The sequence below is a fragment of the Lepidochelys kempii genome, chromosome 5 (genome assembly GCF_965140265.1).
Source record: "Lepidochelys kempii isolate rLepKem1 chromosome 5, rLepKem1.hap2, whole genome shotgun sequence".
In the NCBI taxonomy this organism is placed as follows: Eukaryota; Metazoa; Chordata; order Testudines; family Cheloniidae; genus Lepidochelys; species Lepidochelys kempii.
In genome coordinates this window covers 83,872,681-83,884,210 of record NC_133260.1, presented here as the reverse complement: position 1 = coordinate 83,884,210, position 11,530 = coordinate 83,872,681, and the positions used below count along the sequence as shown (strand labels likewise).

Genomic DNA, 11,530 nt, shown 5'->3' with positions numbered 1-11,530 from the left:
TGTCTGGAACGGCAAAACCACTTTTGCACCCAGAGTTTTCAGCAGATCCCAAGCAGACCTATTACTGGAATAAAATTCATTATAAAATAAGGGTCAAAACTCCATTTAGCAAAAAAAGGTGACATGGCATGAGAAATCAGAAATATTAAACCTGAACAGTACTAGCCTTCTCTGTTATAGTAAAAGGGTTGATACTCAGATAGTCTAACCATGAAATTGTCTAAAGCACACAAGTGTTTTTCTAATGTAAGTATTACTGTTATATTATTTCTGAAAAAGAAAAAGGTAAACCAGCAACTGAAAGAAAACATTTATTGAATCAAAGTCAATACTTTCCTTTTAATATCTACAAGTCAACACTGAACTGACTTTATTCAAGAATGAACACAATGTACAAAAAAAGTATGTTCGTTATAAAAATATGTCAATTTTTTTTCTGGCTACTGAGCTGAAGACATTTGACAAGTGCAAGGTAAACCTGCTCACTAAAATTAATTCGCAGAGTGATGACAAAAAGTAAAAATCATTTTGTAACCCTAGAGTATTTAAAGGCCCATTGATAAAGAAGCATTTGAAATGCTGACCCCAAATCACCGTGTTGTTGTGTATTTATGCACACTAGACAACTGAACGTATCTCAATCCTGTGTCATTATGAATCAGTACCTGCATCAGTGAAGACTATCCAAGTTTACCAGAGCTATCCAACCAGATAATTAACGTCTACCATTGGATTACAACTTTACTACTCCTGAAGAGAGTCAATGGCCTCAATGTCCAGTATATCTGTGTGAATATGACTTTTTGTTTAGTACCAGGAAAAAAAGCAGATGTGTATGTGTTTATACCAATCTGGGGTCTGTTTCAACACAAAATGGAAATGGAAATTAGGAGAGGGGCTAGAAAGGAGAGAACTATAATTGTTAAGTGTATCGCATTTATGTTTTTATGTATATATTTTTTAGCTTTCATCTGATTAGGCTCAGTTATGCCCAGTTTGCTAGTTAAAATGTTGAATGTAGTTGAGGATGATTTTTAACATAATTTTTTGAAGTCAGTTAGGATTCAAACTGTTGACTTCTGTTTCATATCACCAACAAGGAAGGAAAAAAAGGAAAGGACCATTTACAGAAAAATCTGAGAACAGTGCAATATTAAAATACAATTTTCACAACATGTGAAAGAGGAACATGCTTTGGAACCTGAGCAAAAGGCTTCTTACTGAGATAGTAAAAAGTCACCCTGTATGTTGTTTTCCCTGGCATCTGTTCTGCCAGATCAGTATGTTGCTCTTAGCAACTTACATGGCCCCTAAATATTTAGTACACAGAAACTGCCAACTACTTAGAGAGGTCAACTAAACTTCAGCTAATATTGCAGGCAGTTTGACATGCTGCTACTGGAAATGACCATATAGCCTAAAAATTAAGCAAAATTTAAAAAGGAAAATGAAAAAGAAAGCAGCCAAACATGATGATGCTTTTTTAAACAGACAAAAAGGTCTACCACAACACTTAGATACGGTACTACACTGGTTTACAATCTTGAGGTCAGCTCTTTCAAAATAAATATACTAAACATTTACAACAAAATGCCTTATGAATGCAAGCTCACTCTTTATTATTTCAAGACCAGTTGGTTGACAACTTAAGACATGACTCTGAAGCAGCTAAGTTACAAGTCCTCCTTCAGAGCCTGCCATGAGCCAGTGCCACAGCTAAACTTTTAATCAGCAACAGTATCATCAGTCCGCAGCGACAAACATTTTTTTTCTGGCACCAAACAGGCCACCATACAAAGCAACTTCACAAAGCATGCGGACATCTACTCTGCTGATTTTCAAATGTATGAAATGATCATTGTGCTTGCAGGTCCCAGACCTTTCAAAAACATTTATAAACAAGGACAGATTAAAAACATTAATAGAAACTCACTCCCTTCTAAATTACAGCAGGGGAGGGGGAAATTAAGAGGCCCAGCAAAAGAAGAATGCTGGGCATTAGCACTTTCAGGAAGAAAAGAAAGAGATGACCAAGCTAAAACTGGAGCATTAATTTGCTTAATATTGAAAAATGTAAAAAAAGGAAAGCGACAAACAAACAAACAAAAACTCCCCAAACCCTAAACAGCTATATGTCCATGGTTTTGACAGAGGCCAAATGTGTGCATGCCACTGAAAGGCACGGTAGGACCAGTCTGACAAATGACATCATCAGAGCAGAACAGCAACTTTCACTGGAATAATCACAAGGGGTGAACAATGAGCCATCACTTCTCTCTTGTCATGAGCACAGAAAGCAGTCACCAGGGCAAAAGGGGGAACACAGGAAAGAAGATACAGAAATTCACAAGAACCTGTGAAACAAAGAGAAAATGGAAGTTAAACAAAAGCAAGACTTTTGAAAATATGATCATGACAGCTTTCTAAACACTATATAACATTAATTTGTTTAATAGCCTTCATATTATGTTTATTTAAGTATGCAGCACTCCTGCAACATTCCTCTTAAATGTGCTATTTAATTATACAACTCAGAGTTGTACTGAAATTTAGTATGCAACCTGCATCTCCTGCTAAGACATCCAATGTACAAAGAACCCCAACTCCCTACAGTAACATCTTGATAGATGGGTGTAAATTCAGTTTAAACAAACATTTTTATAATCCATACTGAATTATTAAACATATCGTTCAGCATAGAATACAAAGTATGTGGTTATATAAATATTTTCCTTGTATGGAGCCCACTACCCAGATACATGCTTAAAATAATGCATCATAAGGGTAGATTTATTTATAGAGAATTGTTTAGGTTACATTGTAGGATGTTCTCCTTTAGCATTCTCTATCAGTGATAGAAAGGCTATACTAGACTGTGTAACACAACATTGGAAGGACTGTAATACTCACTGGGAATGTTTCCCCAAGGTTATCCTGCTTTTGTATCTACAAGTTGCATCTGAACATTTGCAGACATGCCACCTCCATAGCCTCCCTTGGACTGCATTTGGTTCTGAATTGAACTCACCTATAGAAACAGAAAAGGAATGGTGATAGCAAATGATAAGGCAGATCAAACGTGAACTGGTGCTTTTTAAAGTGCCCTCTCCCTGTTACAGCAGCATTATGTTTGTTTGAGGACATTTCTGGAAGTAGGTTTGCTGGAATTTTCACATCTTGCAGTTAGGCAAGCAAGAGAGATGAAGGAAGAACTGGTATTCATTATTTCTTTTTTCTTGGTCCATAAGGAAACTGGCTGATTCAGTCTTTCATCAACCAGTCTTGATTAGTCTCAAGAAAACTAATCAAATTCTAATCCAAGTGCTTCAGTATATCAAGATAAAAATTTGGCTTCAGATTAGAATTAGGCAGGGATTCTTTGCTGTGCAAGAATGAAGTTAACAATACTGTAGTTAAAAAAAGATGATGTTTTCATATAGAATAGTTGCACTGTAGTATAGATTCCATAGATATAGTTTTATAAGCCTATCCAACAGTTCATTGCCTAGGGATTCCTAAACTACTAGAGACCCTTCGGAAGGATTTTTTTGTGGTGATGTAGTATGGAGCACAGATTTATTTTTCCTTCAGCTGATCCTATTCCTTCAATAAACAGAGGATTTATTTAAGTGATGCTTCAACATATCAACTTCTCTGGCAAGGATTTATTTGAAGGTACTTTTTAGGCTGACACAAATAAATACGTGAATTAAAAAAGGCTTCATAGCCTATATCCATAAAAAGCTAGTGAGAGCCCAATTCTCATGTGCTCATGCAGCATAAATCAAAATAATCACATCTCTATGACTGCCTTAGGGCAGATCATTTCAACGTTAAGAATGGTTGGAAAAAGCTCTTTATGTACACCACAGACACACACATATATATTACACAGACAGACACTTCTTTCAGTCTCCATCTTTTGAAATGGGGCTCAGAGCTATAAGGCCCTGTCCCAAAGTGTGATACTTACAATCATTTCAGATATATCCTCCCACAGACAACTCAAAAACGTCAGTAAAAAAAACATGTTAAAACTATGTCAGTGAATCAACCTCTAAGCTAAGACAGGGCAATAGCATTTTTTGTTTTTTTTTTGGTTCACACAGACAAATGTTTTATAATGTAGACACCCACAGCTGAAAACCACATTTAACATGGCTCTCTCCTATGTGTAGACAGTTCCCATAATCAGCGTGAAATGATCCTGTGCTAAAACTCGGCTGGCAACAACCATGTTTAAACAACATTTTAGACAGCATAGTTCTGATACCAGGCCAGTGAACAGGACCAAAATTAACATCTGAAGAAAACATGGCGGCTGTTTTCCAAATAAACCCAAGGAAATAAATTGTTCAATTTCACATTTCACCAAACAGTACTCTTCACCACAGCATCTTCTCTTGAGCTTAGGAGCAAAGGGATTGCAGGTGGTCCACCCACTTCAGAAACTTTCAGTGTATGGGCAGGAGTGACTACAAAAAGACTTAAAAGGATGGCATACTTCTTTCATTTCTGATGTACCGTGCCTTAACTAGCCTGGAAATAGATTATTCCACCAAACATAGGTCTTCAGTATAGGTCTTCCTATGCATATCCCTGGCAGCATGCTCACCTGGTGGCCTTGTAATACTTTGATACGTTGCTTTATTTTAAAACAGCATACAAATAACAAGTCACACCGCTGAACAAACAAAGAGTAAACTTTCAACAGTGGCCACCTCTGAAGTCTTGCCAGGTGCTGTTGTTAATAAAATAAACTGTCTCAATAGTTGGGTGTCTCTGGCATAGGTGTTGCAGTTAGCAAGTGTTGGGAAGTTGTTAGGGTATCAGTACAGATGCTGAAGTAACCATATTTATTCATGGAAGGCAAAAATCAGCAAGTTTTAAGGCTTACCACCATAACTCAACAATGGGACATCCTGTATGAAAATCTATGTAAGCGATATGCAACTGTCAAGAACGCTGACTGAAAATCAGGTCTATGAAAATGTTGCACTGGTAATACTCATTTGGAAGTATCATCCTTCTGAGTCTAACAAAAAACGTTAGAATGAGTGCAGTGAAGTACAATTAAAGCCATATTTCTTAAAGGCACTATGCGGCTCTATGATGCTGTACATGTAAGACAAGGTTCCTCTCCTGAGGAGCTTACTATCTAACTGAGACATAACATGCAGAGGGATAAAACAGGCAATGGAGGGGGGGGCGCAGAGGAGGGGAGAAGAAAGAAAAAAAAGAGGGTGAAGATTACAGCAAATAGAGATTACATGAGCTGTTGAATTGCAGGTGTGTTTTAGTAATTTCTATTTATTTTTCTTCATATAAGGGAGCAGGGCAGATGGCACTGAAATGGAAGATAACAGTGGAAGACTATTCAGCAAAATGAGTTTTCAGGAGGAATATGTAGATGTGGGACAGTGTTTGGCACCCTCAAATAGGGTGGTCATTAGGTAAAAAGGCAGGGAGTGACAAGTGGGAGTAACAGACAGAGGGACAAGGGAAAGCAGTCAGCAGAACTTAGGGTGCAAAAGAGGGATTGGGGGAAATATGGACTGAGCTGTAGATGAGACCAGAGTTGTGTAAGCTCAGTGCAAGAGAAGACAGTTTGAACTACACATAGAAGAAATAAGGGATTCATAAAGCGATTCAAGTACTAAGAAATACCAGTAGATGGTGAAGCAAAGAAAACCTGGGACGCCTCACAGGGGACACAGAGGTAGAGGACAGAGTCAAAAGAGGAAGGAAGTAATGTGGAATGATAAAGGAGCAGGGATGAAGAGCACCAACTAAATCTGTCAATTTTGTCTTTGAGAAAACAGCTAGATCCTATGCAGAGAAGGAAGAGAAAGACAATTAGACCCACAGTTCATACTGTGGGGGTGTGATGGTGTGAACTCAATAGTCCCTAATTTGCACTACTATAGTACAAGTTCATGCCTGCAGCATCCACACAAGGGAGTTACAGCACAGTACTTTGTTGTGTACTGTCATTCACATCCAAGTAGTTCAAACTGTGGGGCAGCACCCTGGGCAGTGCCCTAAAGTGACAAAGAGTTGCCAGGTACTGGGAACATAGGAATGGATAAATATTGCTGGGCAGGCATGGGGCACAGCTGAATGAAGAAAGGAAGTTATATGACAAGGTAATAGGAATTCCTTCAAAGTTGTTCAGCAGAACAAAAGCAACAGCAAAGGCAAGAGCAGGAAAGTTGGATGAATAGCTGGTGCAATGGGCAGAGCATTAAGTGAGGCAGATAGGGTGGATCTATGGTTGTGACCTTGTAATGTACACTGTGGAGGATGGGTAAGAAGAAGAAGAGGGCTGGGAGGAGAAAGAAGTCAGAGGCTAGGGAACTGAATACAGAAGGAGTGAGCGGCTGAGCAAGAGAGAAGAATGGGCAATGCCAGATGATATAAATAGGTGAATCAAGAATGGAGAAATCAGTGTTTCTCGAAGGCCAGAGTGGAAAAAAAATATGACCAAAGCTGAGTGGGTGAGTCCATCCTGACGTGGGGACCAGAGGAGAGAAGAGGGAGATGAATCATATTAGTCACATGTGTGATTTTACTCAAAATAAAGGAAGGAGACTGGGGGGATAGAAAGAAGGCCAACCAGTCAGTGTTCAAGACGAAGGCAGAAGTAGGTTCAGGGATGGTAAATAATGACCATCTGGAGGGAAAGATGAGCTGTATCATATGTAGTTTAAAAATGAAGAAAGAGAAAGGGTCTTTGTAGTCTTTCCTCATCTGGAGAACTGTGTGAACTCCCATGTTTAAAACAGATTAATTCAAAACAGGAACAGGTTCAGAGAAGGACTACTAGGATGAACAGAGAAATGGAGAACCTATATAGCAAGAGGACACTTAAGGAGCCTGGCTTGTTTAGCCTAACAAAAATGAAGGCTGAGGGGGAGATATGATTACTCTCTATAAATACATCAGAGGGATACACACCAGCGAGGGAGAGGAGTTATTTAAGTTAAGAGCCAATGTTGGCAAAAAACCAAAAGGATATAAACTGGCCATCAATAAGTTTAGGCTTGAAATTAGATGAAGGTTTCTAATCATTAGAAGAATAAAGTTCTGGAACAGCCTTCCAAGGGGAGCAGTGGGGGCAAAAAACCTAAGTTGTTTTACGACTGGGCTTGATAAATTTATGGAGGGGATGATATGATGAGATTGCCTACAAGGGCATATGGCCCATCTGCAACTACTATAACCAAATGTCTCCAATGGCCAGTGATGGGACACTAGATCGGGAGGGCTCTGACCTACTGCAGAAAATTTTCCCCAGGCATCTGGCTGGTGGGACTGGCCCAAATGTCCAGGGTCCAATCGATCACCATATTTGGGGTCAGGCAGGAATTTTCCCCCCAGGTCAGATTGGTAGAGACCCTGGGAAGTTTTCCCCTTCCTCTGCAGCATAGGGCACGGGCCACTTGCTGGTCTAAACTATAGTAAATAGTGGATTCTTTGTAACTTGAAGTCTTTAAATCAAGATTTAGGATTTCAGTAACTCAGCCAGAGTGGATGGGTGAACTTCTGTGGCATGTGATGTGCAGGAGGTCAGAATAGATGATCCTGATGGTACATTCTGGCCTTAAAGTCTACAAGTCTGAAGTCTATAAGAGGGATGAGGGCTGAAAGTGGAAGGAAGAAAAAGGAGTCCTTTGTCACCATAACCTTCTGGTTGGTGGCTGTGGGAAAAGAAAAGCGTCCCAAAGGAGAGGGAACAACTAAATACTGATTCAAAGGTTCTTAATCCTTCAAAAGAACTATAAATTGAAATTAAAGAGAAAATTTATGTTTCTAATGAGCAGGCAGATAAACTGTTTTTAATGAAACTAAAAACACTGCATTAAAATGCAGCAAAAGCTAATTATATATTTATCAAGCTATACATCCATTTATAATGGTATGTGTACAACTGTTTTAGTAAAACTGTGCCCTAGCCAATACACTGTTTCAAGAAGCCTTGGTATTGTGTTTGCAATGTCGAACCATCTCCTTTTGCCCTCCCCCTAGCTGCTATCAAGGAATACGAAGTGCCTCTACTACAGCTGGGAAGGCAAACAAGCTGCTTCCTTTCCAGGAAGCTACAAATGTCATCTTTTGCTTACCTAACAACAGAAAGTGATTGATTTCCATAGCTCTGCTCAAAGATTCCCACATGCCTTAAATTCTTATACTTCTTCCCTAGAGTCCTTCCTCCCCATTCACTAAAACTCACTGTTCCCAATCAAATCTCTTTCCTTCCAAGAGTACCATTAGAGGCATATAAATGTATCAAATTTCAAAGGACATAAAGGTATCTTCCTATCAGTACACATCCCTTGCCTGGCATTAAAACTTTAATGAGGTGAATCACATCTTAAAGACTGGTTAACATTTCATAGAAAACACTGAAAAAATATTCTGTATAGAAGTCTGCCTTTATATAATAATTCTTAACACATTTCTCCATCTTTGTTTTCAAGGTTGTGTGCATGAGAACAAGCACTTGGTCTCTTGGTAGTACATAAATTCATTGTTGTTATGCTTTTCCTCCATAGGAAGCTGCAAGTCTCTGCTTGTGATATCACAACAGTTTGCTGTGAGAATAACTAATGTCACAAATAGGATTATAGCTTCAGGTGGAAAAATGTGAATTCTTAATAAAACAACAAGACTAATAACATTTGCATAAAAGATCAATAAACTAATGAAGAGAAATACCAAAAATGTGAAATACTATGGAAACATTTTTATCCCTTTTTCATATATGCATTGTCTGTTGGTCTTAAGGATAGTCTTTTTCTAGTTCTTCCTAGCCTATTTTGCAATACAAGCTTATGGGAATACACAAATGGCTCATTTCTATTAGGAAAGAAAAAGAGGCTTACTCAGTGACTACCTTATAATTTATATGGCACCCAAAATTGCAAGATGATAATATCAGTAAACAGTACATTAACGTTTACTAATTTTACATTTTGATTTAGAATATTTTAAGCACTGTGTTATTCTCCAGTTTTACAATGAGGTAACTCCATTGAAATCAATAGTAAAATAGATGTAACACAGGGGTGAATCAGTTTTCTAACTATAATTTCTCCAGTCTTTGTTCTAGTATTTGTATGGATGCAGTCTAAGATGATACAGGGTTTTCTTCATTCATATACACTTACCGAATTCATTCCACTGAATAAGTCTCCTGATCCTACATGAGCTGTGTGAACAAAGTTTGTTGGCTCTCCAATCATACTTCGGTCGATCCGCCGTCGCCTCTTCTGAAAAGTGGATAAAAAAGTTGTGATTGCCACTTACTTAAAAAGCAAAGAATACCTGGATTAAATATAAAATTTGGTTTATAGTTAAAAGTGAACTGCCCCCACAGAGTGTTAAATGTATTTTTAGCATAAGAAGACCACAGCCCAATTTTTTGGTTAAGCTAAACACAGAGTCATCCACAATACCTTGGCATCAACCAAAGGGCATGTGACCAAGTATTGTGTTTAGAAGACAGCTCGATAAGAATATTCCTAGAATTAGACAACTTTCTATATGCAACCAACTACACATCAGTAACTTTACTATAATCTAATGCCTATTAAACAAAACAACATACTTAATTCTTTACACAGAAAAAGTTCTAACCATCTTTGACATTTGGCGTTGCACATCAATTGTCCCATATTAGTTTACAGTTGTGACGCATCAGATGCTCTTGGTTTAATCAACCATTAATCACCATCTTTCATGTCCATACAAAACATATAAATGCACAGAAATCCTAGACTATTTCCAATATGAAGTCATAGCACTAAGAACACATTTTGTGAGAGTGCTCTGATAGGAGCATTTCTAAGGTATCTCTTCATGGATTTACACAGTATAAACGTATGTTCCCAAAGGTCTCTGTATATTCAAACTGCTTTCATGCAGCTTAGTTAGAGTACCATGCCTTAATACCATGGCAGTGGATGTCAGATTACATGCTCCGCATACCCTTTATAATGTATTTTACCATCCCTCACAGCATGGGACAGCATAACAATTTTGACCTCAGTTTCCCCTTTCTTGCATAGACTTGCTGCCTCAATTTTTGTTAATGTAATAATAGGTAAATGATGAATCAAAGGCAGCCACAATTTACCCTGATAAAGGCTTCTTTGGCAGTCTTCCACAAGACCAAAGTCTGCATTTAAATGCATAAAATGGAACAGACTGCAGCTGCCCTTATCTCTAATACAGGAGATGGTTAGATTGAATGCAGCATCATATGCTGCCACCAGTCGTTGCTGCAGGCCACTCTCCTGTATTAAAAGATGAGAGTGGCCATGGGTTTCACACCGAACAGTCCAGTTTAAGCTAACCACTGAACTGAAATTGAATAAGTACAACACAACTGCCATTAAAAAGTTACCTGACCTCAGTCAAAGCTTCCCTGTCTATCAAGACTTGATCTGTCACAGTTTAAAGGATGAGTATCTCTCCCTTCCTGGTCTGTCATAGATGCTAGGATCATTTAGAGTTTTGGGTGGGAAGTTTACATGTCTTACCAGTGGGAATCACGCCTGTCAAAATACAATTTTAGCTAAAAGTCACTGTGAATCAAAGCCACAGCTGTGAGAATACATCACAGGATATGCCCAATAAGAGCAAGATATTTCTGGAATTAAATCAAATCCATGACAAATATGCACCTTCCTCTCCCACCTGAAGAGTAACTTAAGAAGTCTGCTACGTCTTTTAACACAAATATTAAACAACCAAAGGATGAAAAAAGCAATACTGTAAAACCAGCCACGTACAAATGGAATAATAAAAATGATCTACTCTGCACCCCAAACTGTTACTAGGGTCCCTACAGCAAACAAATTTGACAAGTAATAGACCACCAACTAAAATAAGCATTTTATTTTATTTTCACTGTAGCTTCGCAGGGCTTTCAAGGGAAAGAGGATTTTTGCTGCCTAGATCCATTTTGTTTAATATAAATATGGAAAGAAAAAATGGTTGCTAACCTTTCATAACTGTTGTTCTTTGAAATGTGTTGCTTATGTCCAGTCCATGCTAGGTGTGTGTGCGCCGTGTACACAGTTGCCGGAATTTTTTCTCTCAGTGGTATCCATAGGACCAGATTTAGTGCCCTCTAGAGTCATGCACGTATGCGCCTGTATAAAGAGTGCCACCGGCCCCACACCCCCTCAGTTCCTTCTTGCTGGTAACTCCAACAGAGAGGTAGGAGGGTGGGTCATGGAATGGACTTGAGCAACACATCTCGAAGAACACCAGTTACAAAAGAACAGGAGTACTTGTGGCACCTTAGAGGCTAACAAATTTATTTGAGGATAAGCTTTCGTGGGCTACAGCTCACTTCATCAGAATGCATAGAATAGAACATATAGTAAGAAGATATATATACATACATACAGAGAACATGAAAAGGTGGAGTAAGAGGCTAATTAAATACAATGAGCTATTATCAGCAGGAGAAAAACTTTTGTAGCGATAATCAAGATGGCCCATTTAGACAGTTGACAAG

General features: G+C 38.4%; 1 protein-coding gene across 1 annotated transcript in view; it reads right to left on the bottom strand.

The window, feature by feature from the left end:
* Positions 1–295: 295 nt before the first annotated feature.
* CDC42SE2 (CDC42 small effector 2) overlaps positions 296–11,530 on the bottom strand; it is a 117,465-nt gene continuing 106,230 nt past the window's right edge. Inside the window, exons 3-5 of the mRNA XM_073344880.1 lie at positions 9,171–9,272; positions 2,911–3,028; positions 296–2,354 (exon numbers count right to left, since the gene is read on the bottom strand). Of these exons, the coding sequence (XP_073200981.1) occupies positions 2,930–3,028; positions 9,171–9,272 (201 nt within the window). The 3' untranslated portion in view covers positions 296–2,354; positions 2,911–2,929. The remainder of the gene's footprint in view (positions 2,355–2,910; positions 3,029–9,170; positions 9,273–11,530) is intronic.